This window comes from Octopus sinensis, linkage group LG27 (genome assembly GCF_006345805.1).
Source record: "Octopus sinensis linkage group LG27, ASM634580v1, whole genome shotgun sequence".
Lineage (NCBI taxonomy): Eukaryota > Metazoa > Mollusca > Cephalopoda > Octopoda > Octopodidae > Octopus > Octopus sinensis.
Genome location: NC_043023.1, coordinates 12,242,665 through 12,261,328, shown reverse-complemented (window position 1 = coordinate 12,261,328; position 18,664 = coordinate 12,242,665). Strand labels below are relative to the sequence as shown.

The following is an 18,664-nucleotide window of genomic DNA, read 5'->3' as shown; positions in this document are numbered from 1 at the left end:
ATGTCCAGCATCCAAAGCGTGTTGATGAGAATTCAGTGCAGATGGTTAGGACATGTTTTTCAAATGAAAAATGGCTGCATTAAAAAAAATTCTTCTTTATGGCCAAAAAATGGAGGGATATCATGGCAGGGGAAGACCTGTCCTTAGGTATAAGGATTAGCTGAAGCAATCAATAAAGTCTCTTGAGTTTGATTTGACATGTTGGGAAAGTCATTGCCTGGATCCACTTCCATGGTGTAAAATTTCTGGCTGTAGACAAATGGGAAAGCACAATTGTATCTTAAGAGCCTTCATAAAAGATTTGCTTTAGATGTTGTGTATTGGTATGTATTGCCAGATACAATTTGGTTTCTTTCTCTAACATTTTACATATTTTAGGGAACCTACATCTGTTAATTTGTGAAAAGCTAAATAGGAATTTTGAAAGTAAGTATGAAACTAGTTTTTAAACATCAAATGGCTATGGGTGTCCACCAGAATAGAATACTACTCAAAGGGGTCCATAGTTAAAATATGGTGGTAAAACCCCTTGTTTAAATGACTGATGGTATTTGTCTTTACAGTGTATAGCTGATTGAAAAGAAGTAAACAACACACAAACAAACTTTTTCTCCTGATTATTTTTGTGTATAGCTTAAGAAAGCTATACAGTGAGAAATAGTAAGAATGACCCCGATCAGTACTCCCATGTATCAATGGGTGGAAGGCAGCGTCATATGTTCGAAGGGTGAGTAACACTTTCGATGACCTGAAGGAGATATCAAAGGGAATGTCGCCCCTCCCACCACAGAATGGACGATTACGAAACGGTCTAGAGAAGCAGAATGCTTTGGATCGGTTTCGAGTGTTGGGGAAGGACAGAGGAAACGACGTCAAAAGGGACCGGAAGTGCGACGGCACGTCAAGTGGTCACACGTTGAAGACAGATTCCTTCTCACAGCTGGCAGAAACGTTATCACGTCGGGTGAAATGCTTAGCGGTATTTCGTCTGCCGTTACATTCTGAGTTCAAATTCCGCCGAGGTCGACTTTACCTTTCATCCTTTCGGGGTCGATGTAATCGACTTAATACCTATGTCTGTCCTTGTTTGTCCCCTCTACGTTTAGCCCCTTGTGGGTAATAAAGAAATAGGTATCTGTGACGGGGTCAAGTCGTATACTGAAAATGGTCATAGAGGAGAATACATGAGTACTCGGCGTAACTTCGGTATAAGTACCGGATACATTTCAAGAAAGTGGGTTTTTTTATATATGGGGGGTGGGAGAAAAGGGTTTCTGTTATTTTCAGAAATGCAAACAAAGTCACGCATGTACCTATACCGAAGGATCGCCTGAGTACTCTTTGTTAAAACAATCTGGTGTAAATTTGAAAAATTCTTGAAGGCGAAGTGGTTGACAGAAAATCACTGGAACGAAATCAAATAGTCAGTGAAGCCATCTATTGGAGAATTAAAGAAATACAATCATATGAAGGGAAATAACTTCTACAAAACTTGTTTTACTAGCTCCGAGTTAAACATTAATTAAGGTGCTTAATTAGCGATCACTTACTCGTTTGTTCAAATCTGAATACGATAAGTTGAGAAATATTTACTTGAAGGCTATAATTGTGTTAATACTACTAATAATAATGTAAATAATAGGATTATGTGACCCTCTTTATGTTAAAGTAATTATTTCGAAGCGAAAACATAACAAATTGGGAAAATATATTTCGGTGTCTTAAATAATAAATTCCAAACCGAAATGTTGATTTGTTGCTTAGGAAAACCTATGAACTGCTGTTGCATGTGATATAAAGGAAATTAATTGTTAAAATGAGTGTTAAGTGGTGTAATTATTAAAATGAGACAAAGCCGATTGCAGAATACCACATTCATTAATGGGTATTACTAGCGAACAGTGGTCCCGGTGCGCGAAGTCGCGCATCCGCGCTAGCTCGTCGTAAGTAGTCGATCCCAAAACTACTTCTTTCTGGCCTGCTTTCTTTGGCTGTATGCCTTTAAGATACATGGTGTATTTTATAAATATGCCTGTTCGTGTATCATAACAGCCTGAAACTAGTAGTAGCTCTGTCTGTTATGTATTTAATTGATATGTGTGTGTGTGTTTGTGAATATAGTGACAGTCTGATTACTAAAATAAGTGAATACAAATCTCGTATTTTGAGTGTATTTATGTATGGGGCAGAAGCATGGACTTCCTTTTACAGAGAAGTAACCCTAACCCTAAAACATTGAAATGCAATAGATCGATACTAGGGTCATAATTATGGGTGACAATTTCATATGACACAGCTAGAAAAAAACTGCCGTTCAAACCGAATAGATCCGTGTATAGAAAACGGTAATTGAGGAGAAAACGTCAGTACACTTTTTTGAGCTAATTTGGTGAAGGTTTTAAGAAAATGCGGCAAAGAATATCACTGGAACGAAATCGCATTCACTAGAGCCATCTATTGGAGAATAGAAGAACTACAACCTTTGTAAGGGGAAATAACTTCTACTACACTTCAAGTTAAGGTGCTTAATTAATGATTCATTGACTCGTTGCTTATTTGTGAATACGGTAAGCTGACAAAGATTTACTTTAAGTCTGTAAAGGTGATAATACTACTACTACTAATAGTAATGTGAATAATAGAATTATGTGAACCTCTCGATGTTACAGTAATTATTTTTCGAAGCGAAAACGTAACAAAATTGGGAAAATATATTTGCTCGTCTTAATTAATAACTTCCAAACTGAAATATTGATCGGTTGTTTAAGAAAACCTATGATCGTCTGTTACATGTGATATAAAGGAAATTAGGCATTCCTTCGATATAGCCCGACATGGTCGAGACGTTTCACTTCGGGTATTTCCGAGGGTTATGGAGTAAAGATGTAACGAAATTATATCCAGCAATGTCACATTTTAAAATTGAAGAAAAAAAGCCTTGCATATTTGTTCTTACTTGTTCCATGTGTGTATATAAGATCCGCAAATTTCCAAGCAGAAAACAGAAACGAACTGTTATTTGCTTCCACGGAAATACCCGGAGTGAAATATTTCGATGTTGTCGAGTTAAATCGAAAGAATATATATGTATTGGGTTGTCTGGAAAGTTCGTGCCGAGGTATAGTAGCTTACCTTTCGACTTATTTTAGAAAATGGTTGAGTCCATAAAATAGGAAATATGGATACGCATTGTGCAACAAAATGGTTCATATTTGGTTGATTAAAAATGTAATGGCAAGAATTTATTGACCTTTTTCTTTCCTTTAAAAATCGGCATGAACTCTCCGGACAACCCAATATTTAATTTTTCATAGAACCTCTCATCTTCCTTCTAGGACCTTAAAAAAAGAAAAAGAAAACAAAATTGATTTCAGTGATGACTGCACCCCATCCTTTTTTCATTATTTTCCCCATCCTAGAACTGACATCTTGGAGAGGTCTCCATCCTTGAACTCTTGTAAGTACAATGGTAAAGTGACTAAACAAATAAATATATGGTGAATACATGTCAAATTGAAGGAGAGGTCTCTCTCTCTCGACCTATCTATCTATTTGTCTATCTATCTATCTTCATTGTCCTGGAACCTCACCCCCCCCCCAAAAAAAAAACAATGTTCTCCTCTTCTAAACAAAACAAAAAACATTTGTTTTATATAAATGAACAACCTGTTTGCACTTTCGCAAAATTTTGACTAGTCCAAAGAATGAACAAAATCACCAATAATAATGAATAAATAAAAGAACCTTTCCAAAATTGTGGTGGCTTCAGTGTTGATGTTGAAATATTTGCAATGTTGAATTACACTGTTGTTTGACTTCCCTCTTTATCTCAATGATTCTTTTTCTATTTCAGAATATCACATCATGTTGACGTAAAAGAAACTTCTTCATTCAGATGTGCCTCTGATATTTCTATTGGCTTTCATCAATTAAAGGAAGACCATATATTTATAAGGCACATTCATCAATACTTCAAACTTTTTATATGAATAAAATCTTCAACAAACGATGGGAAAATATTTCTTCTGGACAATGTAATTAACAACAATATTTTTGTTGTCTTCACTGTCTGGAATGTAGAGGAGATCATCAATTTACAGATTAATTAAGCTTGGTTAACTTTACAGAAGAATTAACATTTTACATCTTCTGTTTTAGATATTAAGATCACTGATGAAACACAACTTGAAATTATTCTCTGAAAATAGTGATAAAACTGGACACAAACTATCATAGAAATGAAAAACACGATATCATTGTGACATGTATGACAAATTATTCTCTTGTAATGAATAATTTAACTAAACCAAAAAACTCTGATACAAGAGAGAAACCATATTCCTGTAATATTTGTGGTAAATCATTTTCTCAAAATGGCACTTTAAATAGTCACAAACGTATTCATACAGGTGAGAAGCCATATCATTGTGACACCTGTGGTAAATCATTCTCTGAAAATAGTCATTTGACTAGCCACAGACGTATTCATACTGGGAAAAAACCATATCAATGTGATATCTGTGGTGAATCATTTTCTGAACGTAGTAACTTGAAAAGGCACAAACGTATTCATACAGGTGAGAAGCCATATCAGTGTGATATCTGTGGTAAATCATTTTCTAATTGTGGTAACTTGACTAAACACAAACGTACACATACAGGAGAGAGGCCATATCATTGTAAGATCTGTGGTGAATCATTCTCTAGAAATAATCACTTGACTAGTCACATACGTATTCATACTGGGGAAAAACCATATCATTGTGATATCTGTGGTAAATCATTTTCTGAAAATAGCACTTTAACTAGTCACAAACATATTCATACAGGAGAGAAGCCATATCATTGTAATATCTGTGGGAAACCATTCTCTACTAGTGGTAACTTGAATCGGCACAAACTTACACATACAGGGGAGAAGCCATATTATTGTGATATCTGTGGTAAATCATTCACTCAAAGTGGTGCCTTAACTAGACACAAACATACACACTCAGGAGTGAAGCCAAATTATTGTGATATTTGTGGTAAGTCATTCACTCAAAGTGATACCTTGACTGTACACAAACGTATTCATACGGGAGAGAAGCCATATCATTGTGATATCTGTGGTAAATCATTCTCTCAAAAATGCCTCTTAAATACACATGTGAGTATTCATACACAAGTTTGACATGTCAGTGTCAAAATTTACAACTGGACAAAAATTATGAATATTTTGTCAGATGAAAAACAGGGTTTATTCCTCTTAAAGCTTCATGTTATCAACTTCAGTTTCATCAATGTCAATATGAAATTTATGAATATCAACTTCAACATCATGTCATCATCATCATCATTTAACGTCTGCTTTCCATACTAGCATGGGTTGGACGATTTGACTGAGGTCTGGCGAACCAGATAGCTGCACCATCTTGATCTAGCAGAGTTTCTACAGCTGGATTCCCTTCCAAATGCCAACCACTCCGAGAGTGTAGAGGGTGCTTTTACATGCCACCGGCACAGGAGCCAGTCAGGTGCTACTGGCATGTATATATATAAATGAAGAGGATTGTGCTGAATTTTTGAGGAATTTGTTATGATAGAATAAAGGAATGGGAATAAGGAATAAAATTTGAAAGGGACATCGATTTTGTCTTTGTTGTGTTTTGATCATCATCATCCTTTTGTCTGTAGGCTTGGGTGGGCAAGTGTGACATGAGCTGTCAAGCCAGAGTGCTGCTCCAGGTTACCCTCAGATTTGGCTGTATGCCCTTAAGATACGTGGCATAGATTATAAATATGCCTGTTCATGTTTCATAATGGCATGAAACTAGTTGTAACCCTTTCAATTGTGTATTTAATTTGATATATGTATGTATGTGTTTGAACATGCTGTCAGTCTGATAACTAAAATAAGTGTATACAAATCTCGTATTTTGAGTGTATTCATGTATGAGGCAGAAGCATGGACTCCCTTTTACAGAGAAATAAAAAAACTTGAAACTTTTCACATGTGCTGTTTGCACTCGATATGAAACAAAATAGTAAGATATCTGAAGTCAAATTCTTAGAAGAGTGTAATAAGTCCAGCATCCAAAGCATACTGATGAGAATTCAGTGCAGATGGGTAAATTAGGTTTTTCAAATGAAAAATTACGGCATTACAAAAATTTTGCAATGTGTCCAACAAATGCAAGGATATCATGACAGGAAGACCTGTAAGGATAAGCTGAAGCAATAAATAAAATCAATACAGCTTGATTTGACATGTTGGGAAAGTAATTCTCTCGATCCATTTGCATAGCACAAAATTCCTGGTCCTAGGCATCAGATTTAAGTGTATTTACACCATTTCTCTACAAGAAATTTTCTCCATGACAAAACACAGTGAATGGGTTGTGTAAGAGTTTGAACCTGCCACTTACATATCCAAAATGGTAATAATATTGCATTTATACACATCACTGCTTAGCACTCCTACTTTGTTTAAAAAGTAAAACACCGAGGGAGGGCCAGGGATAGTGCACCTGTGTACCCACAATTCATACTGACAAAGATGTTTTTACTAAAGTAAATACAGATTTCTCGTTGCAGTTATGCTTACATCCATAAATACTTCACTGAAAACACAATGTGATATCAAAGCAAATACTGGACTACACTCACTGCATGCATCCCCTTGGATTACTCATCCTTCCTACCTCACTGACCGCATCAGCCGGGGACCCAGCGCCTCTGGCCGTTGGCTTTGGCAGTCACGCTCTGTTTTGCTGCCAACGCCTATTTTTTCTCTTCGCTAAACTGCCGAACAAGTCACGGCCGGGCCCCCTCGCCCGAGTACTACCGGATACTTTTGTTTAGGCCCTCTAACAGCGCAGTAAGCAGTTCGCTAACGTGCCGCTCTTGTCTGGAGAGAAGACGGGAAAGGTATGCAGTACTACATATCTGGAAGATCCTGGCCTGAAGGCTGCACCCGGTTCTCATCTGATCTGGTAGGGTTCTACCACTGGATGCCCTCCTAACACCTACCACTCCGAGAGTGTAATAGGTGTTTTTATGTGCCACTGGCACGAGAGCCAGTTAGGTGGTACTGGCAACAGACACATTCATACTGCAAAGAAACAATATTCTTGTGATATCTATGGTAAATCCTTTACAGTAAAAAGTAATTTAACTTCTCATGAACTTACACATACTAACGAGAGGCCATATCAGTGTGATATTTGTGGTAAATCATTCTCTAAAAAATGTAATCTTACAAAACACAAATCCATTCATTCAGGAAAGAAAGCATATCACTGTAATATTTGTGGTAAATCATTCTCTCAAAAATGTAACCTTACTTATCACAAATACGCTCATACTGTAGAGAAACCATGACTGTGATATTTGTGGTAAATCATTCTGTTGCAAGAGTTGCCTTACATGATATAGCATGCTTATTTTTTGTAAATTCCTGAAATTTGATCTCATTAATTTTGATGAATAAATTTAATAAACTGAAAGGAAAATAAAGTTGTTTTACTCTTCAATTATTTTTCTCTCATTTTATATGCAGACCATCCAAACAAACCTTTTGCTGGGGACACAAACATAAACTATAGAATTTACACAGTTGATCAATGTATGAGAAAGGTAGCATTTCTCCAAACTGATCTACAATAAATGTTTATTTTGAAGCTATTTAATTTGTTGATCTTATTTAATATACAAGACACAAGGTATTAGCTGTTAAGATGCAGTGATGAGAGATAAACGAATGGATGAGTTTGTACATTAAATGCTAATGATGGTGGTTATCTAGTGAAGATATAATGTTAAAACATAACAATGGTAGGAAATTGTTAAGAGTGTTGAACAGTAGAAGGTGCTCAGAGATGAAACCCAGCTGAGGCAAGTGTTTTGGCCCCTAACCTGTTACATTCTATCAACTACTTCTTCGTTAACCACTCCCCATCACATTTGACAACTTCTACATTCTGTACATTTCTAGTATTTATTCTACATGTACATCTACCACACACATTGACTGTTTCCCACGTTGACCTTCCTTTGATACTGTTGCACCTCGTTTGTGTCCATAGCTTGCTCTGGGCACAAGTTATGTACTTTCCATGTACGCCTTTTCCATATATCAGGCAGGACCATATCCCAGAAGAGATTTGGGTTTTGTCTGCTTTCCAACTTATTAAGACTTTGGGCTTTGCTAAATTAACTCTAAGGCCCACTACTTGCAGACGTTGCTTCCACACCTGAAATATCATTCCTCTTGCTGGTATTAATTCAGGATCGCAGAGGGGCAGCCCAATATATATATATATATATATTAAAGTAATCAATTTAATGTCGGATTATAGAGTGATCAATGGTTCTGCATTCACAAAGCATTTATAGATGCAAAACATTTAGTCACTCTATGACTGGACATCAACTGGTATTTTATTGTTATTTTAATTTTAATATTTCTATTATGTAATTTTCGTTATTCCACTCTCCCAGGACTTGTTCAATTCTCCCAAATTCCCTACAAAAATATTCTTTCTTCCTCGTGTCGTATTTATTACTTACTTAACGCCTGACCACCTAAAGCTCTGACTCACTGTCTCTCTCTTTCGACTTAGCACCACGGTTTTCATTTATTTAAATTATGTTTTCCTCAAATCCCAAAGTTTTCAACTTTCAGCTCTATCTCAGGATTTCGGCATTTCCTGTTTCAGTAATTTTTGTTGCAGAGGATTCCCTACGAATAATCTTCTCCCTCGTGTTTGTCTCTCTCTCTCTCTCCCTCTTCGAGTTACCACCTAATACACCAACTCCCCCCCCACCCCCCTAATCCCTAACTCTATATAAACTAGTGTATGGTCTGCTTCTTTCCTCTACTCGATTTACATCTCTTTGCTGATAAAACACGGATTTCAGAAAAATGACCAGCTAAGCGATTTTAACTTTCAACCTCATTGCTCCTTCGTGGCGTGCCCGCCCTCCCACCCCCTCCACCAATACCGGAAGTTTCTACCTCTGTCTTACTTGGCTATCCCCCCCCGCACCCCTATGTAGGGTTTATTTGATCATATAGCGCAAAAACTGTGTAGTGTATGCAGGTTGTAGTCTAGTGTTTCCGTATGAAATCTGCCAAATGCAAGCTTTCTTTTCAGGTACATGACACGGCTGTCCCTCATCCCAGAGTCTCAGAGGCCCACACCTCCCACACCCTCAGAGTTGGCACACTCAATGTTGGCACATTGAAAGGTAGGTCTGGAGAGATTGTTGAGCTGCTTGAATGGAGACGTGTGGATTTGTGCTGCATCCAAGAAGTAAGGTGGAGAGGAGGTTCTGCTAGGCTCCTCACAGGCAAAGAACATAGGTACAAGATTTTCTGGGCAGGGAATACTGACGGGGTCGGGGGCGTGAGTATACTTCTTGCGGAGAAATGGGTAGATAAGGTAATCGAGGTAGTCAGAGTACTTAAGATTAGATTAGTGCTTCACCATAGGTCAGCTACCATCATCTCGGCATATGCCCCTCAATCAGGGCTACCGGAAGGACAGAAAGACCGATTCTATGACACCCTATTTCAGACTACCTCGTTGACAAATGACAGGGACCTCTTTGTGGCAGGGAATTTCAATGGACATGTTGGACGGCATGTCGGGGGCTTCCATGGTGTTCATGGAGGCTACGGTTTTGGTTCTCGCAATGAGGCGGGAACCAGGCTGCTGGAGTTCTGCGATGCAAATGGTTTGCAATACCAACTTCAGGAAACCCACCTCTCACCTAGTCACCTACCGTTCTGGCAGACACACTAGCCAGATTGACTACATCCTCACCAGAAAGAGGGAAAGAGGGCTGCTTATAAATGCCAAAACCTTCCCAGGCGAAGAATGTACTCCTCAACATAGATTAGTAGTTAGCGACTTCAGGATCAGAGCTAAATGGTTGCCCAGAAGAAGACCAGCTTGGAGGAGAAGGGTCTGGAAGCTTATAGATCCTGCAAATGGACAGAGATTTAGAGACATACTACTTGAAGTCTTCGATGAAATAGAAGGGGATATAGCTTCACATAATGTGGAAGAAAACTGGAGGTTTCTACGGGACAATCTGCTGACAGCCACTGACCAGATCTGTGGATGGAGCAAAGTCCCATCTCGACCCAGGGTAACGTGGTGGTGGAACAATATGGTTGACAGGGCTATTAGACAAAAGAAACAGGCTTCGAGGGACTGGAGGAACGGAGGTAGCACGGAATTGTATCAGACTGCCAGAAGGGAAGCTAGGAGACAGGTTTATTTAGCCAGAGGGGAAGCTAGGAGACAGGTTTATTTAGCCAGAGGGGAAGCAGATAAGAAAAAATTTGCCAATGTTCTGCGCCGTGAGGACTAAAGACTTGAGGTATTTCGTGTTGCAAGACAGTGTGTGAGAGAGAATCGTGATGTGGTAGGAGAGAAATGTGTCCGCATGGATGATGGTTCACTTGCGCTAAATGAGGATGCAAAGAGAGAGGTTTGAAGATGCCACTATGAAAGGTTGCTGAATAAAGAAAATGAATGGGATAAAGAGAGTCTGCCGAATGTCGACCCAACAGAGGGACCAGCTATCCGAGTTGACAGTTCTTTGGTAGTTAAGGCAATTAGAAGCATGAAGACAGGGAAAGCCCCAGGCCCATCAGGAATTACTGCAGAGATGCTCAAAATATCTGGCAGTGTCGGCTATAGCCTAGTCACCCGTATAGTTAACCAGGTGATACACAAAGGAGTCATACCCAATGACTGGTGTAGCGGCATAATAGTCAACTGCTACAAAGGTAAAGGTGACGCCCTAGATACAGATAATTACAGAGGTATCAAGCTGTTGGATCAGGTAATGAAGGTTACGAAGAGAGTCATAGCCCAACTGATTAGGGAGAGAGTTAGCCTAGATCAGATGCAGTTTGGATTCGTGCCAGGAAAAAGCACCACTGATGCCATATTTCTGGTCAGACATCTGCAGGAGAAATACCTAGCCAAAGATAAACCCTTGTACCTGGCTTACATCGACATGGAGAAAGCCTTTGACAGGGTCCCCCGATCCCTTATCTGGTAGTCAATGAGGAAACTAGGGATAGATGAATGGTTAGTGAGAGCTGTACGAGCCATGTACAGGGACGCTGTTAGTAAGGTGAGGGTTGGCAACGAGTACACCAAAGAATTCAGGGTAGAGGTTGGGGTCCACCAAGGTTCAGTCCTCAGCCCCCTTCTATTTATCATAGTCCACCAAGCAATAACAGAGGAATTCAAGACAGGATGCCCCTGGGAGCTCCTATATGCTGATGACCTTGCTCTAATTGCTGAGTCACTATCAGAACCAATGCTTTTTATGTGGTACCAGCATCAACAGGGTCACCCAGTACCTTGCATGACAAAATCCCCCCCACAACAGGGAGGGAAAGAGGTAGTATTGAAGGGGTATGACTTTTTAGGGAGCCGGTTTCTATTTATGTTAGTAGATTTCGTGGGAGCGTGTTTAGAGCATGTATAGGTGACAATGTTTTCAAAGTGCTGCCATGCGGTCTCAATATGGGTGGAATTGAGAGTAAAAGACCAGTCGATTGCTCCCCAGTCCGCTTTGTGGAAGTTTATGTTGTCAAATGAGTGCCATGGAATGGGATTGGCTAGTTTGGTTTTTATATGTCGGGAATTAAAATTGCAGAGTACCATGTCGTGGTCTGAGAGGAGAATTTTTTCAACTGAAATACTGTGAACGAAGCTAGAGTGATTAGTCAATACCAGATCCATGATCGTTTTATTCTGTCTCATTGGTTCGAGCACTAGCTGAGTCAGGAAGAATTCATCCATTAGATTAAAGAGCAGTTCTGCTGCTGCTCTATCTGATGTAGAGCATTTGCCGAACTTCAGAGTATTTGTGGGCCAGTTCACATGAGGGAGGTTAAAATCACCCATCACTAGTACGTTTCCGGAGTTGTACTTCCGAAGGAAGGACTTGACTTTGCTAAGGCACTCTTCAAAGCACTTTAGAGGTGCTTGGGGAGGCCTGTAAGGACCAACAATGATTATGTCCTTGGCCTTGCTGAATAGTGATACAGATTCACAATAGCCATTGGAAAATATGTCCTTGGCATATTTAAAATTTATAAGTTTGAATTATTAATTTAAATAATTTTTTAAAACTTTAACTTTAATTTAAATATTTTAATTTGGAATTTTATATCTTATATTTTTTATATATTTTAAAAATTAATTTTATTTCTATGTATTGGCTTATGATTTTCACTGTTTGATTTGCCTAATAGTGGTTTTATCTCTAATTTAATATAATATATATTTATACTATAAAATTAGATTTAATCCTAAATCTAATTTTTCCCTGTTAGTTTGGATTTACTCCCTAATATTATTATTATTATGTATATATATATATATGTACGTTTATTTGTTGTGCATATGACCATTCCGAAATATAACATATATATATATATATATATATGTATATATATATATATATATATATATATATATATATATATATATATATATATATATATATATATATATATATATATATATATATATATATATATATATATATATATATATATATATATATATATATATATATATATATATATATATATATATATATATATATATATATAAGCTGAAGTTGTCTGTGTATGGCAGGTTTGGTAGCCTTCAACTAACACTATCTCCTGTGACCCTGCAGGCAAGTTGACCAAAATTGAGAGTTTGATAGAAGAAGGCTTGCTCTTCCTTCTGTATAAGAAAAAATTCTAATCCGACCATGTTAAGACCAAAAATTATTTACATCAAAAAGGTGCTTTTTTTCTATGGAAATCCCTATTTTTTAGGATTTTTTTACTGCTGTATCGTCATTTTTCAGTGTATTTCAACCAGAAAAATGTTCACTTAAAGAGAATAACAAACTACATTGTGCAAAATTTTTACTTTTCAAAAATTCCAGTTCTAAAGGATCGAAAAGAAAACAAGCCCAAGCAACACGGATGCCAGTCAGAGGGCGAAGGCATCTTCCACGTTTGGGTGGTGCTTTTTATGTGTCACTGGCATGGGTAACTTGAAAGAAATGTTTGAAAAAAATGTTCTGAGTGCAGTAGTTGCAGCTTGTCGGCATGAAGGCTGAGGATCGAGGCCATATATCATGCACAATATGAGGGCTCAACAAGACGTGGTTTTCAGCCCCGATGTTCACCCCAATGTCACTGGAGAGAGAGCATTCGTAGGTAGTGTGGAGTTGCAACAGATGCCAATCCGTCGACCCTGCACACAAAACAGGAATGATTCGGGTGGAAGGGGACCGGAATGGGGTAGCCATTGACATCATGAACTATTGGGAAAATGTATACCCCTCAATGGTCGACTGTGGTCCAGAGCAGATGGCTGCTGAAATTGCCAGAAGACAATGGAGGTAGTTTCTGGTACAACATACCTATTTCTTTATTACCCACAAGGGGCTAAACATAGAGGGGACAAACAAGGACAGACATAGGTATTAAGTCGATTACTTCAACCCCAGTTCGTAACCAGTACTTAATTTATCGACCCCGAAAGGATGAAAGGCAAAGTCGACCATGGCGGAATTTGAACTCAGAACACAACGACAGACGAAATACCGCTACGTATTTCGCCTGGCGTGCTAACAGTTCTGCGTACCGTCCAGGTTAGGGCAAACCGAAGCTTCTGCCTCGAAAAGAGCCATATTCTAGTGAAAAGGGAGACATCTCAGCATGGTGTCTGTACAGTTCGAAGATGAGGTGTGGGTGAAGACCCTGAATGCTTGTGTAGGACATTGGCCATAAATTTATAACAGACGGACTATAGACAGGAACCTCACAGCAGGCTACTTAGTGAGTTGCTCTGCAGAGAAGGGAGTTCTGATCTTTTCCGTTTGACCGGCAGTTTTTTCTAGCGGTGTCATATGAAATTGTCACCCATAATTATGACCCTAGTATCGATCTATTGCATTTCAATCTCCTTTAGGGTTAGGGGTGGGGGGAAGGGTATATTTTTTTCTTTAGAAATGTAAATAAACCCAATCTCCTTCTTAAACGAGGAGATATTCATACGGCACGGAATGTTTTCACCTCAATAGACGTCATTGATTGGTTGAAATTGCAGAAATTGAAAAAAAAAAAACCAACAAATATCTTACAAACTATAGAATTTTCTCAATAAAGCCAAGAGAAAAAGATGTTTTAAAAACACATTCTACCAGTATACGAAGTTTAAAAGTGTTTAGTTACGTGGAAATTATTTAAAAAAACTGCCGGTCAAACCGAAAATATCCTAGAATATACAAGTAAACTTTATTAAAATAATCTGGTGAGAATTAAAAAAAAACTTGAAGATGGAGTTATTCACAGAAAGGGACAAAGTTAAAAAGACACCGGAACGAATCCAACAAATCAGTAGCGCTCTCTATTGGAGAATTAAGGAAATACAATCATATCAAGGGGAAACAACTTCTTCACCACATCAACCACGAGACCAAAATAGCTAATTAGGGAGGTTAATTACCGATCACTGAGTCACTGTTTATTTGTGAATACGGTAAGTTGACAAAGATTTACTTTAAGGCTGTAATAGTGTTGATAATACTACTAATAATAAGGTAAATGATAGAATTCTGTGAACCTCTCGATGTTACAGTAATTATTTTTCCAAGCGGGCACCTGACAATAATTAGGAAAATATATTTGCTCGTCTTAATTAATAACTTCCAAACTGAAATGTTGATTTGTTGTTTATAAAATACTGTGACCGACTGTTACATGTGATATAAAGTAAATTAGTTGGTAAAAATGAATGTAATGTGGCATAATTAATTAGTAAAATGAGAAGAAACCGATTGAAGAATACCACATTAATTGGCACTGTTATGCTTTTAGTTGTCAGGAGGAAAGTAGAAAAAGTGTGACGTCAATAGAGCGATATCTATTTTAGCAAACAAAGATACAAGACTGCAATGAAAACATCAGAAATCTAGTGTCATTTATGTGTATGTGGAATGTGTCTATGACAGACTTTATATTCCAGGAGTTGGTATTATAATAGATGTGTCTACTCTATGATATAAACATTTTGGTAATGCAGAAATTGGATAGAATTACATCTAAAATTTTTGAAACAAGAAATGTCGTATAAATTTGCACTTTTGAATATCTGCCTTTTAAACATACTTGATATCTTATATTATTTTCGTATTCTTTCAGAAAATCTTATGAAATTGGCTAAAAAGTAATTTTTACTTTTAAAGAATCATCAATGTGTGTCATGTTTAAAAGACTCTACAAAGATATTCGACAAACGTATAATCCTGCTTCTATAAAACGTTGCTGAGTTACAGTAAAATATTTCCTCTGAGAGAGAAAGCATTTCTTTACTTGTGTCTGAAATGTGCAAGAGATAATTTTCTCTTTTAAATATACTTTGATAGATTTCCAAAGAGTATTTGCGGCATTTTTAAATATTGGCATTGATCACATTTAGAAGAAATATAAGAGAAGTGATATTTGTTTGGAATAAACTATAAAAGCAAAAAGAAAAAAATATCCATATATTTTGGTGAGAGAAGAAATATTTTTGAAAAGTTGTTGATCTGTACAACTTGAAGGATTCATTTTATTTTTCTTGAAGAGATGTCGGAAGAATTAGGAAAATCATCATATGACTGTGACATCTGCAATGAGTCATTCTTAGAAGAAAGTAAATTCAATCAACACAAACAAATTCATGCAGGGGAAGCACCATATCACTGTGATATCTGTGGTAAATCATTCTATCAAAGTGGTAACTTAACGAAACACAAGCGTATTCATAAAGGGGAGAAATCATATACCTGTGATATCTGTGGTAAATCATTCTCTAATGGCAGTCACTTAACTCGACACAAACGGGTTCATACAGGAGAGAAACCTTATCATTGTGATATCTGTGGTAAATCCTTCACTTCAGGAAGTAACTTGACAACTCACAAACACATTCATACAGGGGAGAAACCATATCACTGTGATATCTGTGGTAAATCTTTCTATGATGGAAGTAGCGTAACTACGCACAAACGTATTCATACAGGGGAGGAACCATATTCCTGTGATATCTGTAGTAAATCTTTCTCTCAAAGCAGCAGCTTAACTAAGCACAAGCGTGTTCATACAGGCGAGAAACCATATCACTGTGATATCTGTGGTATATCATTCTCTCGAAACACTACCCTAACTACGCACAAACGTATTCATACTGGGGAGAAACCATATCACTGTGATATCTGTGGTAAATCATTCTCTGCTGGCAGTCACTTAACTAAACACACACGTATCCATACAGGGGAGAAACCATATCACTGTGATATCTGTGGTAAATCATTCTCTCAGAACAGTGTCTTAACTAAACACAAACGTATTCATACAGGGGAGAAACCATATCACTGTGATATCTGTGGTAAATCATTCTCTCATAGCGGTGGCTTAACTACTCACAAATGGGTTCATACAGAGGAGAAACCATATTCCTGTGATATCTGTGGAAAATCATTCTCTGATCACAGTCATTTAACTCAACACAGAAATATTCATACCGGGGAGAAACCATATCACTGTGATATCTGTGGTAAATCATTCTCTCATAGCGGTAGCTTAACTCAACACACACGTATCCATACGGGAGAGAAACCATATTCTTGTGATATCTGTGGTAAATCATTCTCTCATAGCAGTAGCTTAACTACTCACAAATGGGTTCATACTGAGGAGAAACCATATTCCTGTGATATCTGTGGAAAATCATTCTCTAATCACAGTGTCTTAACTCAACACAAAAATGTTCATACAGGGGAGAAACCATATTCTTGTGATATCTGTGGTAAATCATTCTCTGATGGCACTAACTTAACCCAACATAAACGGGTTCATACAGGGGAGAAACCATATCACTGTGATATCTGTGGTAAATCATTCTCTTTTGGCAGTGCTGTAATTCAACACAAACGTATCCATACAGGAGAGAAACCATATTCCTGTGATATCTGTGGTAAATTATTCTCTCATAGCGGTGGCTTAACTCAACACACACGTATCCATACAGGCGAGAAACCATATACCTGTGATATCTGTGGTAAATCATTCTCTCAGAACAGTATCTTAACTATACACAAACGTATTCATACAGGGGAGAAACCATATACCTGTGATATCTGTGGAAGATCATTTTCTGTAAGCGGTAGCTTAACTAAACACAAGCGTGTTCATACAGGGGAGAAACCATATACCTGTGATATCTGTGGTAAATCATTCTCTCAGAACAGTGTCTTAAATCAACACAAACGTATTCATACAGGGTAGAAACCATACCCCTGTGATAGCTGTGGTAAGACGTTCTCTGGAAACAGTCACTTAACTATCCACAAATGCATTCACACTCAAGAAAAATCAATTCACAGTGATATCTGTGGCAAATCATTTCTGATTTAAACAAGTCTTTCCTTATGAAGTGCATCCCTAACAGTGATATTTGTTGTATAACATTTCCTCAGAAGGACAAAGGACGTATCTTATAAAGACATCCACAGAATATAGAAACTATATGAATGTGACATCTATAGTAAATCTTTGACATGAAATTATCCATTTTTGAATCAAAAGAGCATTGACAGAGGAAGGAAAACATCACTGTGATGTTAAACCTGAATCATTCTTTCAAAATGGTGAATTGTTTGTACACAGTCCTATTAATATGAAAGATATAACTGTAACCTAAGCTATTCATGCTAAATCAATCTATGAAAATGATCAATTATTGAAATGTAAATGCATTGATACAGAAGAGGAACCACGATGATGATGATCCTCATCAGTTAGCATTCTCCTATTCATGCTTCTGTGGATCAGATAGAATTCCTTGATGGAGATTTTCTACATCTGGGTACCTTTCTTGTGACCAATCTTCACATGTTTCCAAGCAAGGAAATATTTTTCCTGGTGAGACATATTTGACACAGAGGACTGGAAGTGAACAACTGCACAAGTATGACGGTCATGATGGCCCTTTACGAACATCACATAATATCTGGACATGGGTACATACACACTCACATATGTATGTCTGAAGAATTTCTTATAGGAAATATCTTACATGTTTTCTACACATCTAAAAGCTTTTGATTCCTATTAGGAAATGAAACACATGTAATGCTGAATAAATAATATCAAACTTTTCTCCGGTCTCCTTATGTGATTTGTAATTACCTTGCAAAAAATATTATCCAAACCTCCCACAAAAATATTGTAGGTGTATATATGTAATCACAAGCTTGTTTGTTCAACTGGTGTATTTATGTTAGAGTAGTGGGGTGAGAGGGTGGGAAAAGTAAAGGAAGGTGGTCTTATAATAATTCTGCTTGTCATTACGATACTTAGGTCGTCGGTAACACTTTCATCTGATTGGAGAGAGAGAAGCGTGCATGACGTGATAGGGGGACATATTTAGTTGAAGGTTTTGATATAGAGGACAGTTAGGAATGTAATTTTAGAAGGTGGGTAATGTTCTGATGGAGAGATTAAAGAAAGGTAGAGAGAGACATGATGTTACACAAATATAAATACAAAATACAATAAAAATATTAATAATAATAACAGGACATAACAACAGGTGTCTTT

The 18,664-nt window shown here is 37.4% G+C and overlaps 2 protein-coding genes across 2 annotated transcripts in view; one reads left to right on the top strand and one right to left on the bottom strand.

Annotated features, from left to right (window-relative positions):
- The window catches only part of LOC115225160 (zinc finger protein OZF-like), a 328,337-nt gene that overhangs the window by 151,910 nt on the left and 157,763 nt on the right, over positions 1-18,664 (bottom strand). The window lies entirely within an intron of this gene.
- LOC115225153 (zinc finger protein 420-like) lies at positions 770-18,223 on the top strand. The gene is made up of 5 exons (XM_036513880.1): positions 770-888; positions 3,336-3,457; positions 7,142-7,294; positions 15,750-16,336; positions 16,589-18,223. Exons 1-5 carry the CDS (start codon positions 770-772, stop codon positions 17,348-17,350), a joined length of 1,743 nt encoding a protein of 580 aa, XP_036369773.1. The 3' UTR covers positions 17,351-18,223.